Raw genomic sequence first — 16,766 nt, 5'->3', positions numbered from 1 at the left:
GCCCCCAGCCCTGGCTGCAGCCTGGGTCACCCCGAGGCAGGACCACCAGCCGCCCCTCGAGACGGCAGGTGTGCCTGGCAGCGTGGAGAGGCGGCGACAGGAGAGGCCCGCCTTGCAGCTCATAATCCTGGGCGCCCAGGTGGGTGCCCAACTCCTCTCTAGAGCTAAGAGTCCATCGTAGTTTAACTTTCAAAAATAACTTTGTGGTTTGATTACTTTTTCATGAATACGAGGTGGAGTGTGTTCATCGTGTAATATCTAGAAGATTCAGAGAGTGAAAGAGAAGACCCAGAGGGCCGGTGGGTGGCCCCAGTGCCGAGTGGGCCGGGGCCCGAGGCCCTTTATTCCCAGCAGCTGCTTTGGTGACAGCTTCGTGCCACATGGGGAGGCTTTGTCCCCGTGACATTAAATAGTCAATGTAAAATGCAATTTTTAAGGTGCTTCCCAGGTGGCTCAGTGGCAAAGAATCAGCCTGCAATGCAGGAGACTGGGGTTTGCTTGCTCCTTGGAAGAAAAGCTGTGACCAGCCTCAGTCAGAACAGGCAGGGAGCAGGAACCTCCACCCAGATGGTGGGGCTGCTGACCGCTGACCTCTGCCCCTGCTCCTGCCGCCGCCTGGCACCCAGTGAGAAAGGGTACTGAAGAGCTTTGTGGCCGAGACTCCCAGGGCTGGTTCCTGTGTGCTGCAGGGGAAGCGCTGCGCCGTGGGAGGCCAGGGCGGTGATCCAGGGGGCCAGAGACCACCACCGCGGTGTCCCTGAAAGTCACTGTCTGTGTTTAGAGTTGATGAGTCTGATTTTTAAAGAAAGGAACAATCCTGAAGTCAAACCAAGAAGTTAAGAATCAAGCCCCTGGGAAAGAGGGAGTGAGAAAGACGGACTGCCCAGTATCGCCCAGTGTTGGCGAGGACGCTATGTGAAGACCCGCCTACGAGGGGAGTCTCCCGTAGCTGCTGCCCTGGAGGCGCCCACAGGTTCCCCAGAGTCGAATGCCAGCCGCGTCTGGCCTGGCACATTGCAGAGAGGCTGGCAGGCATCCACACGGGCCATGGCTGGGTCCATAGCAGATGCCCCGCGGTGTGGACAAGCCCTGTGCTGAGTGTACGGAGCTGGATGAGAAAGGATGGCTCTGTTTTCACAAGGTGTCCTGACCAGGTGGAGCTGCCAGGCCTGGGGCGGGGGCAGTGATCTTCGGGTAATGGTGGCTCTGGGTCAGGGGTGATGGTTGCCCATGCCTGAATATATTAGAGACCCTGAGTTGTCCACTTTAAGAAGTCAGTTCCACGGTCTGTGGATTACATCTCCATGAAGCTTTAAAAGCGTCACTGAGATGAACGCACACACGCTGAATTGTGTTTTAGGGGCGTCCCCGTCAGTGCTGTTGCTTCACTGAAGAGGCCTGAGCGGCCCCATCCGCAGGGGCCCGGCCTTCCGCCCCTGTGTCTCAGGGGTCCGGGACGGCTCTGGCATGGTGACCGCGTCCTGCAGTGGGGACAGCAGGGTGACTCCTGCGGCCGTTACGCGGAGCAGTGGCTGAGGAGCCGGGCATCCGCCCGTCCTGCCGAGGCCCCGGTATCGCGGTGGGGAGGCAGCCGGGCCGCCAGGGCCACCCTCCTCCCTGGTCAGCGGCGTTTCTCCAGAGCAGTGTGTCCAGCAGAATTACCTGAGCCACAGGTGTGCCTTTAAATTTTCTGTGAAAGAGGCAAGCTAGTTTTCATGACACACTTTATGTACGCCTAGTGCGCCCTGCGCTCCTATTCCCGAGCGCAGCCGACGTAGAGAAGCCGGCAGTTTCCTGCACTAGGCGGCCTGCCGGGTTGCGGGCGAGGAGGGGCCTCGGGCCGCCCGGATCCCGCGCTGAGCCCCGCCCCGCCGAGCTCCTGCTCGGGTCCTCCCGGGGAGCCGGAGCCTGGGCCCGGCAACCCCCTTGCCACGCCCGCGTGCCCCCTGGCCGCTGTGGAGGCGCAGGGAATGCCTGCGGGGACACGCAGCCAGCGCCCCGTGTTTGTGGGAAACAACAGAGAAGTAGCGACGGGAGCGGGACTTGGCCTCCCAGCCAGAGTGCGGCGCTGACCCCCGTCACTCCCCGCGGTGCGGAGAGAAGGCCTCCTGCTGCGCTCTCCTGGGCCGGCGGATGGAGGGATGGACAGAGGCCTGGACCTGGGCAGCAGCGTGACTCCTGCGGGGCCCTAAAGCCCTGCTGTCTGGCTGCTTGAAAGGCAGCTTGGGATCAGAAACTTGGGCCCTCCACTCCTCGCTGTGCCCCCCGAGCCAGGACACGTCCTCTGGGCTCCCATGGGGTCTCAGGCTTCGAGGCTGGGGCACACCCCGTTCACAAAGCCGCTTTGAGGGGGACGACAGGCCCGAAGGACGCACCCCAACCTGGCCTCCTTTGGATGTGAGGGGTTGAAGGGCGGGGCGGGGGGGGAGGCGGGGTCAGGAAGGGACACGCCCACGAGCACCTGCTCTGAGCCCCCTTCTGCCTCACACGGGGCTGGGGGCTCCGCTGGAGGTGGCAGCTTTCCCGAGGGTTAGGGCCTGCTGGTGTCCTCTTCCTCCTCTGGGTCTCCTCGGGCCTGACTGAGGGCAGAGTTCAGGACGCGTCTGCTTGGGGGGCCAGCCTGGTCAGCGTGCCAAGCAGGAGGATGGAGGCACAGCTGGGGGCCCTGATCGCCTGGAATTTGTGGCAGCACGGGCTGGCTCCCGGGAGGCTCCCAGGTAGATAATCCAGCCACCTCTCAGGAGGAAGCAGTCTGGCCGGGCTTCTCTCTGAGTCCGTTTCTCAGTGGGTTTGGTGTCTGACAGGGGTTCCCCGCCCAGGTATGGGGCGGAGCTGAGAAGCAGGAGCCTTTGGGGTGAGCGGGGATCTTTGAGGCGGACCTCCGGTCACATGCCAGGCCTCCCTGCAGGGATGTGGCTCAGTCTAGCCCCTTTCAGCAGAATCACAACCCTGAATGAGTTGTATTTGGTGACTGATTTAGAGAAAGTTCAAAAACTAGAGGAGGTGCGCGCCCAGGGCTCCCGTCCCGGGACGGCCTGTTTGCCTGGTGCGCGCTGCAAGCCCAGCACCACCACTGCAGCCTGCTTCATTTTCAAATGAGGTCAGTTTATAAGGGCTGCAGCGGGCTGAACTTGAACTTGGTAGCTGCCAGCTGTTTTCAATCTCAGAAGCACGTAGTTGCTGATTTCAGATTCTGGGGCTCGGGAACAGACCAGAGCTGAGCTCTGCTGGCCAAGGAAGGTCTGGGTCTGTCCGCCTGACCTGGGGCTGGCCTGAGAGCAGAGACCATCGCCTGCCTCACGTGGCCAGGCGGCACCATGCCCTGAAAGAAAGTGGGAAAGTGGCCCCGCAGAGGGAGGTGGAAATATACCCACAGAAAAACCTTGGAATTGTAGAGGTTAGCCCTAGTTGAGAAGATTGGAAAACACACCCTCCCACAGCAGAGCCGTTGGTTCATCTGCCCCCTTCCTGGTTGTTGATATTCAGACATTCAGTCATGTCTGACTCTTTGTGACCCCATGGACTGCAGCATGCCACACTTCCCTGTCCTTCACTATCTCCCAGGGTTTGCTCAGACTCACGTCCATTGAGTCGATGATGCCATCCAACCATCTCATCCTGTAGCCACCTTCCGCTCTCAGTCTTTCCCAGCGTTAGAGTCTAATGAGGTGCCTCTTCGCATCAGGTGGCCAAAGTATTGGAGCTTCAGCATCAGTGCTTCCGACGAATATTCAGGGTTGATTTCCTTTAGGGTTTATCGGTTTCATCTCCTTGCAGTCCAGTGGGACTCTCAAGGGTCTTCTCTAGCACCACAATTTGAAAACATTCAGTTCTTCATTGCTCAGCCTTCTTTAGGTCCAACTCTCATGTCTGTACGTGACTACTGGAAAAACCATAGCTTTGACTAGATGGACCTTTGTCGGCAAAGTAAAGTCTCTGCTTTTTAATACGCTGTCTAGGTTGGTCATAGCTTCTCTTCCAAAGAGCAAGCATCTTTTAATTCCATGGCTGCAGCCACCATCCGCAGTGATTTTGGAGCCCAAGAAAATAAAGTCTCTCACTGTTTTCATTTTTTCCCCACCTATTTGCCAAGAAGTGATGGAACTGGATGCCGTAATTTTAGTTTTTTGAGTGTTGAGTTTTAAGCCAGGTTTTTCACTCTCCTCTTTCACTTTCATCAAGGCTCTTTAGTTCCTCTTCACCTTCTGCCGTTACAGTGGTATCATCTGCATATCTGACCAGCAAAGTGGATGCCTGCAGTGGAAAGAAGGCCATCGAGGCCTTGTGCTTGGACAAACCCTGACTGGCTCACATGGAAAGAGCATGAGGCGTGGGGCCCTGCTGGGCCCAGGTTCCCCTGGAGGGCGGGGGTTGGGCAGACGGGCCTTCGCTGCTGCTCGTCTTTACACGTGTTCCCTCCGTGTGCGTGTTCACTTGTGTCCGACTGTAACCCTTTGGACTGTAGCTTGCCAGGCTCCTCTCTCTATCAGATTTTTTCATGCTGGTGGTCTTTACTACTAAAATAAAGCCTCCATCTTTTCACAGAGGAAATGTCCCTGGGGTCACACAAGGGTGGAGTGGCCTGGGGGCTGGACTGTGCTGGGACGGAGGGAGCTATGGGCTGGAGACCCTCTCAGAAGACCCCACGGCAACCATGGGCCCTGCCTGCAGCGGACTGGAGGCCAGGAGAGGAGGCCTGTTTGGAGTTTCCTAAAAGCAGCTGATTGCTCTCAGCCGCGCATGGGTCCCAACCCCAGCCCCACCAGGAGTTCGCTGCCTCAGGGCTCATTGGCTGGGTCGGTGGGTGGCCGTGGCTGTGTGCTGTGCAGGGTCAGGGGCTCCAGGAACAGCCAGCGACAGTGTTGACCACATGGAGCCTGCCTGGCCAGACGCGCACTCAGCCCAGGGCCCTGGGTGGGGCCTGGCTGATGGGGGTGACGTGAGGAGGAGCCAGGCTGGGCTCCTAGGGAGGGGCCCTGCACCGTCTCCAGCCCCTCCTGTTCGGGACCCTCTGGCTGGCCCCAGGGTCACCCCCCACCTCAGGCCAGACAGGTCGCAGAGTTGGTGGGGTCACAGTGGGGTCACAGAGGCACAGCGGGCCATGGAGCTGGACCAGCCTTTGTGCCCAGCGCTGCCCCGGGGCCCCAGGGGACGGACAGACAGTGGACATGCCAGACAGGAGGGCGAGGGGTATGAGCGGCACTTGCCCACGCACAGGACGCGCTCGTCCTGTTGCGCCCTGGCCGGGCCCCAGTGTGGGCAGGACCCCGGGACGGCACTGCCTGCAGAGGGGCCCAGAGCCCGGCTCTGGCCTTGCCTGGCCACGCAACACTGCCCTCCCCCTCCTGGTGCAAACACCTGCCTGCACCCACTCCATGGGTGCCCTGAGGGTGTGGCAGGTGGGAGAACCGGCCCCCCAGAGAGAGGGTGCTGTATCAGAGACCCCAGCCGCCGGGAGTGGCAGTCCTCCCAGGGTTGGGCCAGACTTGGGGTGGGAGGTGGGCAGAAGGCATCTGGGATTAGGTCCCAGCAAGGGGTAGGCAGGGGCGGGCAGCTGGGTTTTTCCCAGTGGTTCCTGGGCAAACAGGCTGGATTGCCTGCCTCACTCCAGGTCCATTCAGGTGACCGTAGACAGGAGGAAAGCAAACGCTGAGGACAGGGGGAGAGGCCTGTCACGAGTGAGGGCTGGCGCAGCCACTGCAGAGCCCGGGAGGCTGGAGCTGGAGACAGGGCCTCGGGGACATCTGCATGGGCTGGGCACCCAAGACCCCAGGTGGGGAGGGAGGGTTCCTTCCCGACAGACCGCTCCTCCAGGCACCGGTGCCCCCAGGGAGGCTCTTCCCAGGAGTGCCTTCCCCCCCGGCCCAGCAGCTGTCCAGGGCCTGCAGGGTAGGCCGCAGCCCTCAGACCTGAGGAAAGGGGCCGTGAAGGGAGGGAGGCGTCCATACCGACCAACAAAGCATGCGGAAGCCACCGGGTCCTTGGGGGTGAAGGGAGACAGAACTCGTGGATGTTATTAAAATTCTGGTAGTAGGAATGAGTAATTAACGAAAGAGTGGCAAAATAAAAGTCAAGAAATCTCCCCCAAAGGCAGAGAAGAGGAGACATAAGAAAATTAGAGGTTCTTCCAGGAAGCCCAGCGTCCGAGTCAGAGTAACCCCAAGAGCAGAGAGTCCAGGGGTGCCTAGCAGACCTTGCCCCGTCCGTCCCTCCTGGCACCTGCAGTCTGGCAGGGGAGGTGCCCCAGGAGGGGAGCAGAGTCCCAGCTGCAGTCAGGAGGCAGGTGGTTCAGAGCTCGCAGCACCACGGGAAGGACCATCACCATCACTCCTGGGGATGGCTCCTCACCCACAGCCAGGCCCAGCCAGGCTTCTAGCCAGGCCAGGGGCCTGTGAAGACACTTGCAGATAGCCGAGAGCAGTGGCACATCCCCCCCTTGCAGTTATTCTCAGGAAGCTTGTGGAGAATGTGCTCCTCTGGAGTCAGGAGGAGACAGAAGATGGAGGCTTCGAGGTCAGGGATGCAGGACGCACTGGGCAGAAGCGGGGCGGGAGGCGCCAGGCTGGAGAGCAGCCGTCCAGACCAAGACGGGTGGCAGAGGCTCGGCAGAAGCTCGGGAGGGGCTGCCCCTGGGAGCAGGCGGCCCTCCTCCAGCTTGTCTGAACTTCCTGGGGAGGGTTGTGGTGCTCAGTCCCCTTAGTGAAGGCTTTGCAAGGAATCCAACAGGGAAGAAGTGGTGTCGCTTTTTTTTTCTTTACTCTTCCGCCCTCTTTAGATACGATAATTTTGACTGCGTGCTTAGTTACTAAGTCGTGTCTGACTCTTTGCAACCCCATAAACGGTAGCCCACCAGGCTCCTCTGTCCATGGGAATCTCCAGGAAAGAATACTGGAGTGGGTTGCCATTCCCTTCTGCAGGAGATCTTCCTGACCAGGGATCAAACCCAGGTCTCCTGCATTGCAGGCGGATTCTTTACCGTCTGAGCCACCAGGGAGGCCCTAATTTCCATTGATCTGTCTTCAAATTCACTGACTCTTTAATCTGCCATCTCCAGTCTACTGTCAAGCCCAGTCAGTGGGTTTTCCGTTTGAGTCGTACTTGTATGTGTTTTATTGCAGAACTGCCATCTAGTTCTTTATTGTTGTCGTGGTTCAGTCCAGCTCACTTGCAGCCCCGTGGGCCGTAGCCCGCTCCGCTCCTCTGTCCATGGGATTTCCCAGGCAAGAATGCTAGAGTGGGTTGCCGTTTTCTTTTCTAGGGATCTTCCTGATCCAGGGACGGAACTCACATCTCCTGCATTGGCAGGTGGATTCTTTACTGCTGAGCCGTCAGGGGCTCCCGTTCTTCTATGTAGGTTCATGTGATTTCCATTTCTGCCTCTCTGTTTCATGAAGATCGTATTATCCTGTAACTTTCTGAGCATGATTTTCATTCGTCTTTTTAACACACTTATGATAGTTGTGTTACAGTCTTTGCTAAATCCAACCTCTGAGCCGCCTTCAGCTTGCTTTCTGTCAAGTGCTTTTCTGTATTCTTCCCCCTTACCTACAGGTCGCACTTTCCTTTGTGATTTTTATATTACCTCTGAACATCGTGAATGATATGCTGCAGGGACTCTATTCTGTTACCTTCATCTGAAGAATGCTGAGTGTTGTTCCAGTGAGCAGGCAGTTTCTGATTACCTTGAGCTGGTGAGGGGGGCATAACTTGGCATTGCATTCAGTCAGTTCAGTTCACTCACTCAGCCGTGTTTGACTCTGTGACCCCATGGACTGCAGCACACCAGGGCTCTCTCTCCATCACCAACTCCTGCACCTTGCTCAGACTCTTGTCCATCGAGTCAGTGATGCCATCCGACCATCTCATCCTCTGTCCTCCCCTTCTCCTCCTGCCTTCAATCTTCCCCAGCATCAGGGTCTTTTCCAATGAGTCAGCTCTTTGCATCAGGTGGCCAAAGTATTGGAGTTTCAGCTTCAGCATCAGTCCTTCCAATGAATAGTCAGGACTGATCTCCTTTAGGATGGACTGGTAGAATCTCCTTGCAGTCGAAGAGACTCTCAAGAGTCTTCTCCAAAGCCACGGTTCAAAAGCATCAATTCTTCGGTGCTCAGCTTTCTTTATGGTCCAACTCACATCTGTGCATGACTACTGGAAAAACCATAGCTTTGACTAGATGGACCTGTGTTCGGGTAGATCTTTATCTTGGAGAGGTTCAGCCTACAAAGTGTCCCGTGGACTTGCTGGGGCTTAGGGGCCTGGTTACACGGTTGGGTTGGCAGCACGGGTCTACAGTGGGTCTCACTCGCTGTGGTCACTGGGATGGGTCCCTGAGTGAGCAGCATCGCTTGACCACTCGTGTCTCTGACGAACTCTCGGCCCAGGGACAGCTGCCTCTGGGAGCTCTGGGGGTCCTGCATTCTCACCTGCACTTCTGGCCCCAACAGCCCCTCCAGCTGGTGCCTGGGCTGCAGACTCCTCTACTCAGTGGGAGGCTCTGCTCGCCAGGCTCCAGGTCAGTGGTCTTAGCTGGGCTACTGCCACTAGCTGGGAACTGGCCCATCCCTCCCCAACCCTGGGCATCGCTCGATGGCAGGAACCACATTTGTACATGGCCTCTCGTCCAGAAGCTGGCCTAAAACGTGTCCAGTGGACACTGTTTGCAGCAGGAGTTGCTCCGGCCTGACACAAGTCTGGAGCAAATGGACAAGGCAGAGAAGCACCTGGAGTTCACGCCAGCTCAGCCGGGCTCTGCCTGTGGCTCCCATGAAGACTCAGTGGAAACCCTCAGAGAGCTGTTTCCAGGCTCGTGGGCTGGGGGTGGGTTCTCACCTTGAGCTTGGTCAGTCAGTGTAAGACTGGAGAGTCAGCAAACAGCTGTATCAGCCTGTTAGAGAGAAGTTTGCCAGTAAACGTACAAAGCTTGTGGGAGTGGTGGCCTGTGGGGCGGCGGAGTGGGTTGGGGAGCAGACGACACAGGGGCAGATGGGGGACCCCTTGATCCAGGCCTGTGTCAGGACCCGGGTCTAAACAGAGGCGCTGCGACAGTCTCGTGATACAGACCACACTGCAAATGAGGACAAACTGGCCCGTTTCCCTAAATGTGGAAAAGCAAAATGCATGTTGTCAGGAGCCTGTTGGCCACCTGGGAACGGCAGTGCTTTGCTGTCAGCCTGGATGACCCAGAGCTGGCTGCGCCCGTGGGGCAGACTCCAGTAGGGAAGCTGCGGCCGCCCGAGACCTTGCCTCCCAACCACAGAAGTGGGCCCTGCGTGGCTGCCCTTCAGGGTCTCTCCCTTGTGTGTGGAGCCTGCAGCCTGACTGTCTCCACTGGTCTCCAGCAGCTCCTGCATCTTCCCTGAGAATGGACCCTGGAGACCCAGAAGAAAAGCCTGCTGCCGGTGACCCCGCTGGTGGTGAGTCCCGTGGGTCAGCGTGTGCCCCTCACGGCCCCAGGTCCAGCTGGGAAGTGCAGGGTGGGCCGGGGATGGGTGTGTGGGGTCCGTGCACGGGGCAGGGGCACCGGGTGGGAGGCATTGGGGTGGTGCGGGCCTGGGGCACGGAGAGCGGCGTCAGGTATGGGCGGGGGCAGGCCGCTGGCTGCTGCCATGGCCTCCTGCCCCAGGGGCCGTGGGCTCACCTCCCGTTGCGTGGGAAACGTGAGCCCGTTGTCCCATGGAGGCCTGCCTGCTGGCCGCTTGCCTGATGACTAACACTGAAGGTCAGCCGTGACTGGACATAAACTTCTGGGAGGAGGACGGAGCCCACGTGTGGGTGGAGCTGGGTGCGCAGGGGCAGGTGGATTTCTCTGGAGCCTTCACTGTGCCCCACACCAAATATGGACACAAGGCATCTCATCCATCCGGCGGAGAAGGCAGAAGCAGGGGGACCGACAGGTGTCTGAAGAGCAGGAGCACCCACACTGGCCCCCACGTGGCCCCCAGCCCCAAGAGACCCCAGGCTCTCAGCCCTGGATTCTCCTCCAGAAACCCCGAACTCCTCTCGGGCAGTGTCTGCGGGCTCAGCAGGGCTTGCTTTCTGCGCGTCTGCTGTGTTTGGTGATGTGGTTGGGGCAGACGCAGGGCCATGTGAAGTCTGATATGAAGTCCCCCCCCAGAAAGACAGATGGTGACACGGAGAGGAGACCGAGGCTGGAAAGGCAGGGGCTCCTCCCAGGCCAAGACCCTGTGTCCAGTTGGAGAGTGGTCCCCTTCCTGCTACCCTGAGCATCCTGAGGGGCTGTCTCCATGCTGGGCTGGGTCCCTGAGTGGGCACACTATGGGAGGGGGAGCCTCCAACATGTGAGCAAAAGTGCAGCGCCTTTGGCAGGTGATGTGGACGGAGCTCTGGTCCAGCCTCTGTGCCCACACACCCAGGGCCCCGGGCATCTCCTTAGGGTCCTCTGAGGTATACATCCTGCTCCAACAGACTCTCCAAGGGGGCGACAGCAGGTGCCTAAACACTAAACCTAAAAAAAGGGCTGCCCTGCTGCCCAGGCGTCCTCAACACGAACACCACGCTTTTCCCAGAGGCCCCCATTATGTGAAGTCTTTGGGCCTTAAAGCCCACCCTACTGGAAAAAGCGGTAAGACACAGTCCCCCCATCAGACACAGTCCCCCCGTCAGACACAGTCCCCCCATCAGAAACAGTCCCCCCGTCAGACAGTCCCCTCATCACACACAGTCCCCCCGTCACACACAGTACCCCCGTCACACACAGTCCCCCCGTCAGACACAGTACCCCCGTCAGACACAGTACCCCCATCAGACACAGTCCTCCCCATCACACACAGTCCCCCCGTCACACACAGTACCCCCGTCACACACAGTAACCCCATCACACACAGTCCTCCCCATCAAAAACAGTCCCCCCGTCACATACAGTCCCCCCATCAGACACAGTCCTCCCCATCAGAAACATTCCCATCAGAAACAGGCCCCCATCACACACAGTCCCCCATCACACACAGTCCCCCCATCACACACAGTACCCCCATCAGACACAGTCCTCCCCATCACACACAGTCCCCCCATCACACACAGTACCCCCGTCAGACACAGTACCCCCATCAGACACAGTCCTCCCCATCACACACAGTCCCCCCGTCACACACAGTACCCCCATCAGACACAGTAACCCCATCACACACAGTCCTCCCCATCAAAAACAGTCCCCCCGTCACACACAGTCCCCCCGTCACACACAGTCCCCCCATCAGACACAGTCCTCCCCATCAGAAACATTCCCATCAGAAACAGGCCCCCATCACACACAGTCCCCCGTCACACACAGTCCCCCCATCACACACAGTACCCCCATCAGACACAGTCCTCCCCATCACACACAGTCCCCCCATCACACACAGTACCCCCGTCAGACACAGTACCCCCATCAGACACAGTCCTCCCCATCACACACAGTCCCCCAGTCACACACAGTACCCCCATCAGACACAGTAACCCCATCACACACAGTCCTCCCCATCAAAAACAGTCCCCCCGTCACACACAGTCCCCCCATCAGACACAGTCCTCCCCATCAGAAACATGCCCCCATCACACACAGTCCCCCATCACACACAGTCCCCCCATCACACACAGTCCTCCCCATCACACACAGTCCCCCCATCACACAGAGTACCCCCGTCAGACACAGTACCCCCATCAGACACAGTCCTCCCCATCAGAAACAGTCCCCCCGTCAGACAGTCCCCCCATCACACACAGTCCCCCCGTCACACACAGTCCCCCCGTCACACACAGTCCCCCGTCACACACAGTCCCCCCATCACACACAGCCCCCCCATCACACACAGTCCCCCCGTCACACACAGTCCCCCCGTCACACACAGTCCCCCCGTCACACACAGTCCCCCGTCACACAGTCCCCCCATCAGACACAGTACCCCCGTCAGACACAGTACCCCCATCAGACACAGTCCTCCCCATCACACACAGTACCCCCGTCAGACACAGTACCCCCATCAGACACAGTCCTCCCCATCACACACAGTACCCCCATCAGACACAGTCCTCCCCATCACACACAGTCCCCCCATCACACACAGTACCCCCGTCAGACACAGTACCCCCATCAGACACAGTCCTCCCCATCACACACAGTCCCCCCGTCACACACAGTACCCCCGTCACACATAGTAACCCCATCACACACAGTCCTCCCCATCAAAAACAGTCCCCCCCTCACACACAGTCCCCCCGTCACACACAGTCCCCCCATCAGACACAGTCCTCCCCATCAGAAACATTCCCATCAGAAACAGGCCCCCATCACACACAGTCCCCCCATCACACACAGTCCCCCCATCACACACAGTCCCCCCATCACACACAGTCCTCCCCATCACACACAGTCCCCCCATCACACACAGTACCCCCGTCAGACACAGTACCCCCGTCAGACACAGTCCTCCCCATCACACACAGTCCCCCCATCACACACAGTCCCCCCATCACACACAGTCCCCCCGTCACACACAGTCCCCCCATCACACACAGTCCCCCCATCACACACAGTCCCCCCGTCACACACAGTCCCCCGTCACACACAGTACCCCCATCAGACACAGTACCCCCGTCAGACACAGTACCCCCATCAGACACAGTCCTCCCCATCACACACAGTCCCCCCATCACACACAGTACCCCCGTCAGACACAGTACCCCCATCAGACACAGTCCTCCCCATCAGAAACAGTCCCCCCATCACACACAGTACCCCCGTCAGACACAGTACCCCCATCAGACACAGTCCTCCCCATCAGACACAGTCCTCCCCATCACACACAGTCCCCCCATCACACACAGTACCCCCGTCAGACACAGTCCTCCCCATCAGAAACAGTCCCCCCGTTAGACAGTCCCCCCATCACACACAGTCCCCCCATCACACACAGTCCCCCATCACACACAGTCCCCTCATCAGACACTATCCACCCCCGTCACACACAGTCCCCCGTCACACACAGTCCACACACAGTCCCCCCTCACACACAGTCCCCCCATCAGGTGGAGCACCTCATAGAGTTAGGATCATCCTGTGTATAGAGGCGTCTCTCAGTAGCTTGTATGCAAGTTTCCTCCGTGTCTTCTCACAGCTTGATAGCTCATCCCTTCCTGCTTCAGACAGTCCATTGTCTGAAGGGAGCAGAGTGTATTTATCCGAGTGCCGATGTTTAATTTTCCTCTGAGTTCTTGGCCTTACACTTTCCTTCTGTCTGTCTGCACTGGCATCACCCCACACTGTGTCAAGCGGACAGCGGGCTCCTCCTAGTGTCTCCGTTTCAGGGAGACGTTTTCATCACTGAGGCCTCTGTCTGCTGAGGGTTTTTATAGACACCTTTAATCTGCATGAGGACGTTCCTTCTCTTCCTAGTTTGCTGGGTTGTGTCTTCAATTGTAACTAGAACTAGTCCTCACAAGTTATCGCAGTTACACGGGACACTGTGCGTCTGGGGAGAGGGTCGGGTGGCTTTCCTCCTGTACTGCAGAGTGAGCAGGGCAGACGCGCCTTCCGTGATCAGCCGGCCTTGCCTTCTGGGACAGACCCTCCTGTGGCCTCTGGGGTTCCCCACGGTCCCCGTCTTCTTTGCGAGGCTGCGTCCTCGGGGCCTGTGGCTTGGGTCTCCTGTCTTTCCATCCGTCCGTCCAGCTCCCTGAAGAGCAGCTGCTGCCCTTTGCCCCTTGACTCTCGAGTGGCCTTGCAGGTGCGGCCACCTGGGCTCCTGCTTCCCCAGGTGTGGACCGACGGTCCGGAGTCTGACCCCGAGATCCTGGCTAAGGGCCAGATGGTCCTCCCACCTGGACTGGGGCGGGGGCACCCCAGGAGCACCGTCCCCGTTGGCGGGTCTCATGTCCACCCTCCCTGGGCTCTGGGCGATGGCCCCTGATGGGAAAGAACCAGGTCTGCAGCTTCTCGGGGGGCTGGCCAGGTGACAGCCCCACACCTGTGCAGCAGAACTTGCAACGCAAGATGCGCTGGGGCCGCAGGCTCAGGCTGGGGCAGGGGGGTGGAGGTGGGGTGGGTTGGCGGGGAGGTGCTGTGGAGGCTGGGGGGCTGCGGTGAGGGGGAGGGCATGGGGAGCAGGAGCCCTGCTGGCAGGGCAGAGGGTGAGGGAGAGGCCCAGCAGGCAGGCAGCCAGGGGGCGCTGGTGGCCACGGGCAGCTCAGAGCTGGTCCCCAGGCCCTGGCCTCAGAAGCGGCTTCTTTTCCCAAGCCCAGAGTAGGCAGCGGTGACCTTTCCCGGACAGCCGGCCCTTCTTGGCCCTAACCTGGGACCTGGCCTGAGGGCACCGACTCTTCCAGCTTGAGAGTGACCTGGACCCCTGCCGCCCCGGGCCGCATTGGGCTGAGCAGGCGCCCACTCTGGGACCCCACGCCCCGCTCTGCAGCAGGGGGTGGAGAGGCTTTGGGCCTCGGGCCTGGGTGGGATTCGCCAGGGGCAGGACAGGGCAGAGGGAAGATGGGGATGCAGAGGCCGGGACTACGTTGGGCCTCGGCAGGGGTCAGAGGCCAGACAGTGGGCCATGGATGGGGGTCGCCCCCCAGCCGGGTCAGTACCGCAAGCCTGCCTGCTCACACAGACCAGGGGCCCACTGCAGTGGGAACGCGAGTCCGGGCTCCCTGAGCTGAGCTGGAAGCCCCCCAGCGGGCACTGTGGGAAGCCCCCCTGCCTGGGGAGCAGGCCAGCCCTAGGGAGAGGCCGCAGGGCCATGCTCCCCGCCACACGCAGCCTCTCCACAGCCCTTCCCTGTCCCCCCAGGCCAGGACCCGCGCCTGTTCCTGCAGACCCTGCAGACGCTGTGGTCTATTCGGGAGCTGCGACAGGTGAGCTGCCTCATCGAATGTTCTGGGGGTCACGTGGGGTTGGGGCCGGGAGACAAGGCCTGTTGGACGCACGGAGCAGGAGAAGGCAGTACCCACCACCAGCCTGCAGGCAGCAGGGGGCACCTGGCGGGCCTCGTGCTTTGCCTCCTCTGCCCGAAGGCTCAGAGGACAGCCGTGTGTGTGGTCTGGCCGGCAGGCAGCCAGGGCCTTCCGCGGCTCTGGGCCCCGCACACCGGGTCCCACGGAGGCCCTGCAGGACGGCAGCTCTGCCTCAGCCCAGGTGGCACCCATACTGGCTCTCGGCCGCTCCTCCCTGCACCGAGCTCCCTCGAGGCCCCAAGGACTGAGGCTGCCCTGGTCCCTGGGGGCGCGGGAGCCACGTGTGGCTGGGGGGTGCCCATCCTCTTGGGCCAGCCTGGCCTCCCTACCCCCACCGCCCCTGCCCCCAGGACCCCAGGGCTGGTGAGCTCCAGGAAGGCCACGGGCCTTCAGGGGAGGCCTGCCTGTGAGCCTGAGAGGTTCACGGGGCTTCCCAGGGCACAGGGCCTTCTGTCTGGACAAGCCCCTGCGGGCCAAGCTGCGTGGCCTCTGGCAGGTATCTGCCTGCCGCCTCCCCCGACCCGCACGGGCCTGTGAACAGCCGGCTCCGGTTGTTAGCTGGAGAAATACAGTGCTTCTGCAAAAGCCAGAAGTTTCTTGATTTCCCGATTCCGTGCCTGTGGCTTTGAGGGCGACTCAGGAAGCTGGGCCGCGGGGCTGTGAGGCCTTCCCGCCGCCGAGACACGCCTGCCTGTTGTGGGGGGAGATTGCGTTTCCTGTGGGTGGAGCTGAAGCAGCTTGGGGGAGCCGCCTGTCTGTTCCCTGAGGCCGGGTGCTCTAGGGCTCCGCCTGGACTGGGCCAGGGGCTGGGAACGTGCAGTGAAACCCAGGTCTCCCTGGGGCGACTCAGGCAGAGTTTCCACTTCCGGACCTGTTTCCCAGGGGAGTGCCCGCTTCCTGTGCGTCAGCACGGCTTGGGCCCAGGCCGCTCCGGTTCTGTGACCCGACCCCGAGGGTGGCACGGCCCCTGCCCCCGCCCCTCTCCAGGACTGACCTCAAGCAGTGGGCCCAGGCGACTGTCGCCCATGCCGCCTCTCCCTCCCCACCTCCGCGTGAGCCTGTTGTCTTCGTTTGATGTCTGGGCTTCCGTCATCCTTCCTGCTGTCTGATTTTCACTGTGTCTCCTTGACCAGCGTGTTCTTCATTTCCAGAGAGACGCGGGGCCGTGTGTTGATATCCGTCAGCCCGCGTTCCTGGCTGGGAAGGCACCTGGTCTGTGCTCTGGCTTCTGTGGGGGCCGGGCTTGTTCTGTGGTCGTCTGTGTAACTGCTCCGAGTCCCCTGTTCATGACTGGTGTCCCACCAGGAGAGCACGCACGTCCTGGGCCCCTGCTCACGGCCAGCGCACACTGCCCAGTGTTGTGAGACATGCGTGAGGCCTGAGGCCCAGCAGCAAGGCGGGGGTGGGGTCCCTGCAGGGCCTCGAGGGATGGGACGGATGCCTGGGCTGGGCTGGGAGGGAGTGGGGGACGCTGAGCCGCAGGGGGTTCAGACGAGCAGGGGGCCCTGGAGGCCAGCGCAGCCCAGGGCAGGGGCCTCAGGATGCGATGGGGTCGCAGGGCTGACCCTGCAGGACTCCTGGGAGCTTTGCCCTGTGGGGAAAGAACTGGGACCCAGCAGGGTCTGTGGTCTAGCCTTTCAGAGGGGATCGGCCGGCGCTAGAGGAACAGGCAAAGGGCGGGAGGGGGCCAGGCGGGGGGCCTAAGAGCCCCCCAGGGGGGAACCGGGGTGGGGACAGGCAGGCGAGGGCGGCGCTCCCCACATGGGGCCAGGCCTGCACCCTGGAGACTACGGGGAACACTCACTCCTGGGCGCACCCCAGCC

At 60.5% G+C, this 16,766-nt stretch overlaps 2 protein-coding genes across 4 annotated transcripts in view; one reads left to right on the top strand and one right to left on the bottom strand.

The window, feature by feature from the left end:
• Window positions 1–16,766, top strand: part of EXD3 (exonuclease 3'-5' domain containing 3) — a 78,122-nt gene that overhangs the window by 7,909 nt on the left and 53,447 nt on the right. The window contains exons 3-4 of one of the 3 annotated variants that reach the window (XM_061434297.1): window positions 9,342–9,413; window positions 14,780–14,844. In XM_061434297.1, coding sequence (XP_061290281.1) covers window positions 9,362–9,413; window positions 14,780–14,844 — 117 coding nt within the window. In that variant the 5' untranslated portion in view covers window positions 9,342–9,361. Of the gene's footprint in view, window positions 1–9,338; window positions 9,414–14,779; window positions 14,845–16,766 lie in introns of those variants that run through there. The other 2 variants (XM_061434298.1, XM_061434299.1) reach the window with 2 other exon arrangements.
• On the bottom strand, window positions 4,562–16,257 carry LOC133257842 (uncharacterized). The gene is made up of 2 exons (XM_061434321.1): window positions 13,036–16,257; window positions 4,562–8,884 (listed from the first exon to the last, which is right to left on the bottom strand). The coding sequence occupies exon 2, from the start codon at window positions 6,106–6,108 to the stop codon at window positions 5,071–5,073; it is 1,038 nt and encodes a 345-aa protein (XP_061290305.1). The 5' UTR covers window positions 6,109–8,884; window positions 13,036–16,257; the 3' UTR covers window positions 4,562–5,070.

The sequence above is a fragment of the Bos javanicus genome, chromosome 11 (genome assembly GCF_032452875.1).
Source record: "Bos javanicus breed banteng chromosome 11, ARS-OSU_banteng_1.0, whole genome shotgun sequence".
In the NCBI taxonomy this organism is placed as follows: Eukaryota; Metazoa; Chordata; class Mammalia; order Artiodactyla; family Bovidae; genus Bos; species Bos javanicus.
The sequence above is the reverse complement of the archived record's forward strand: the minus strand, read 5'-3'. Positions and strand labels throughout refer to the sequence as shown.

What these genes read in the sequence shown, in the direction of transcription:
- LOC133257842 (XM_061434321.1), bottom strand. Translation starts at nt 6,108, where the DNA reads ATGTCTCCTCTTCTCTGCCTTTGGGGGAGATTTCTTGACTTTTATTTT.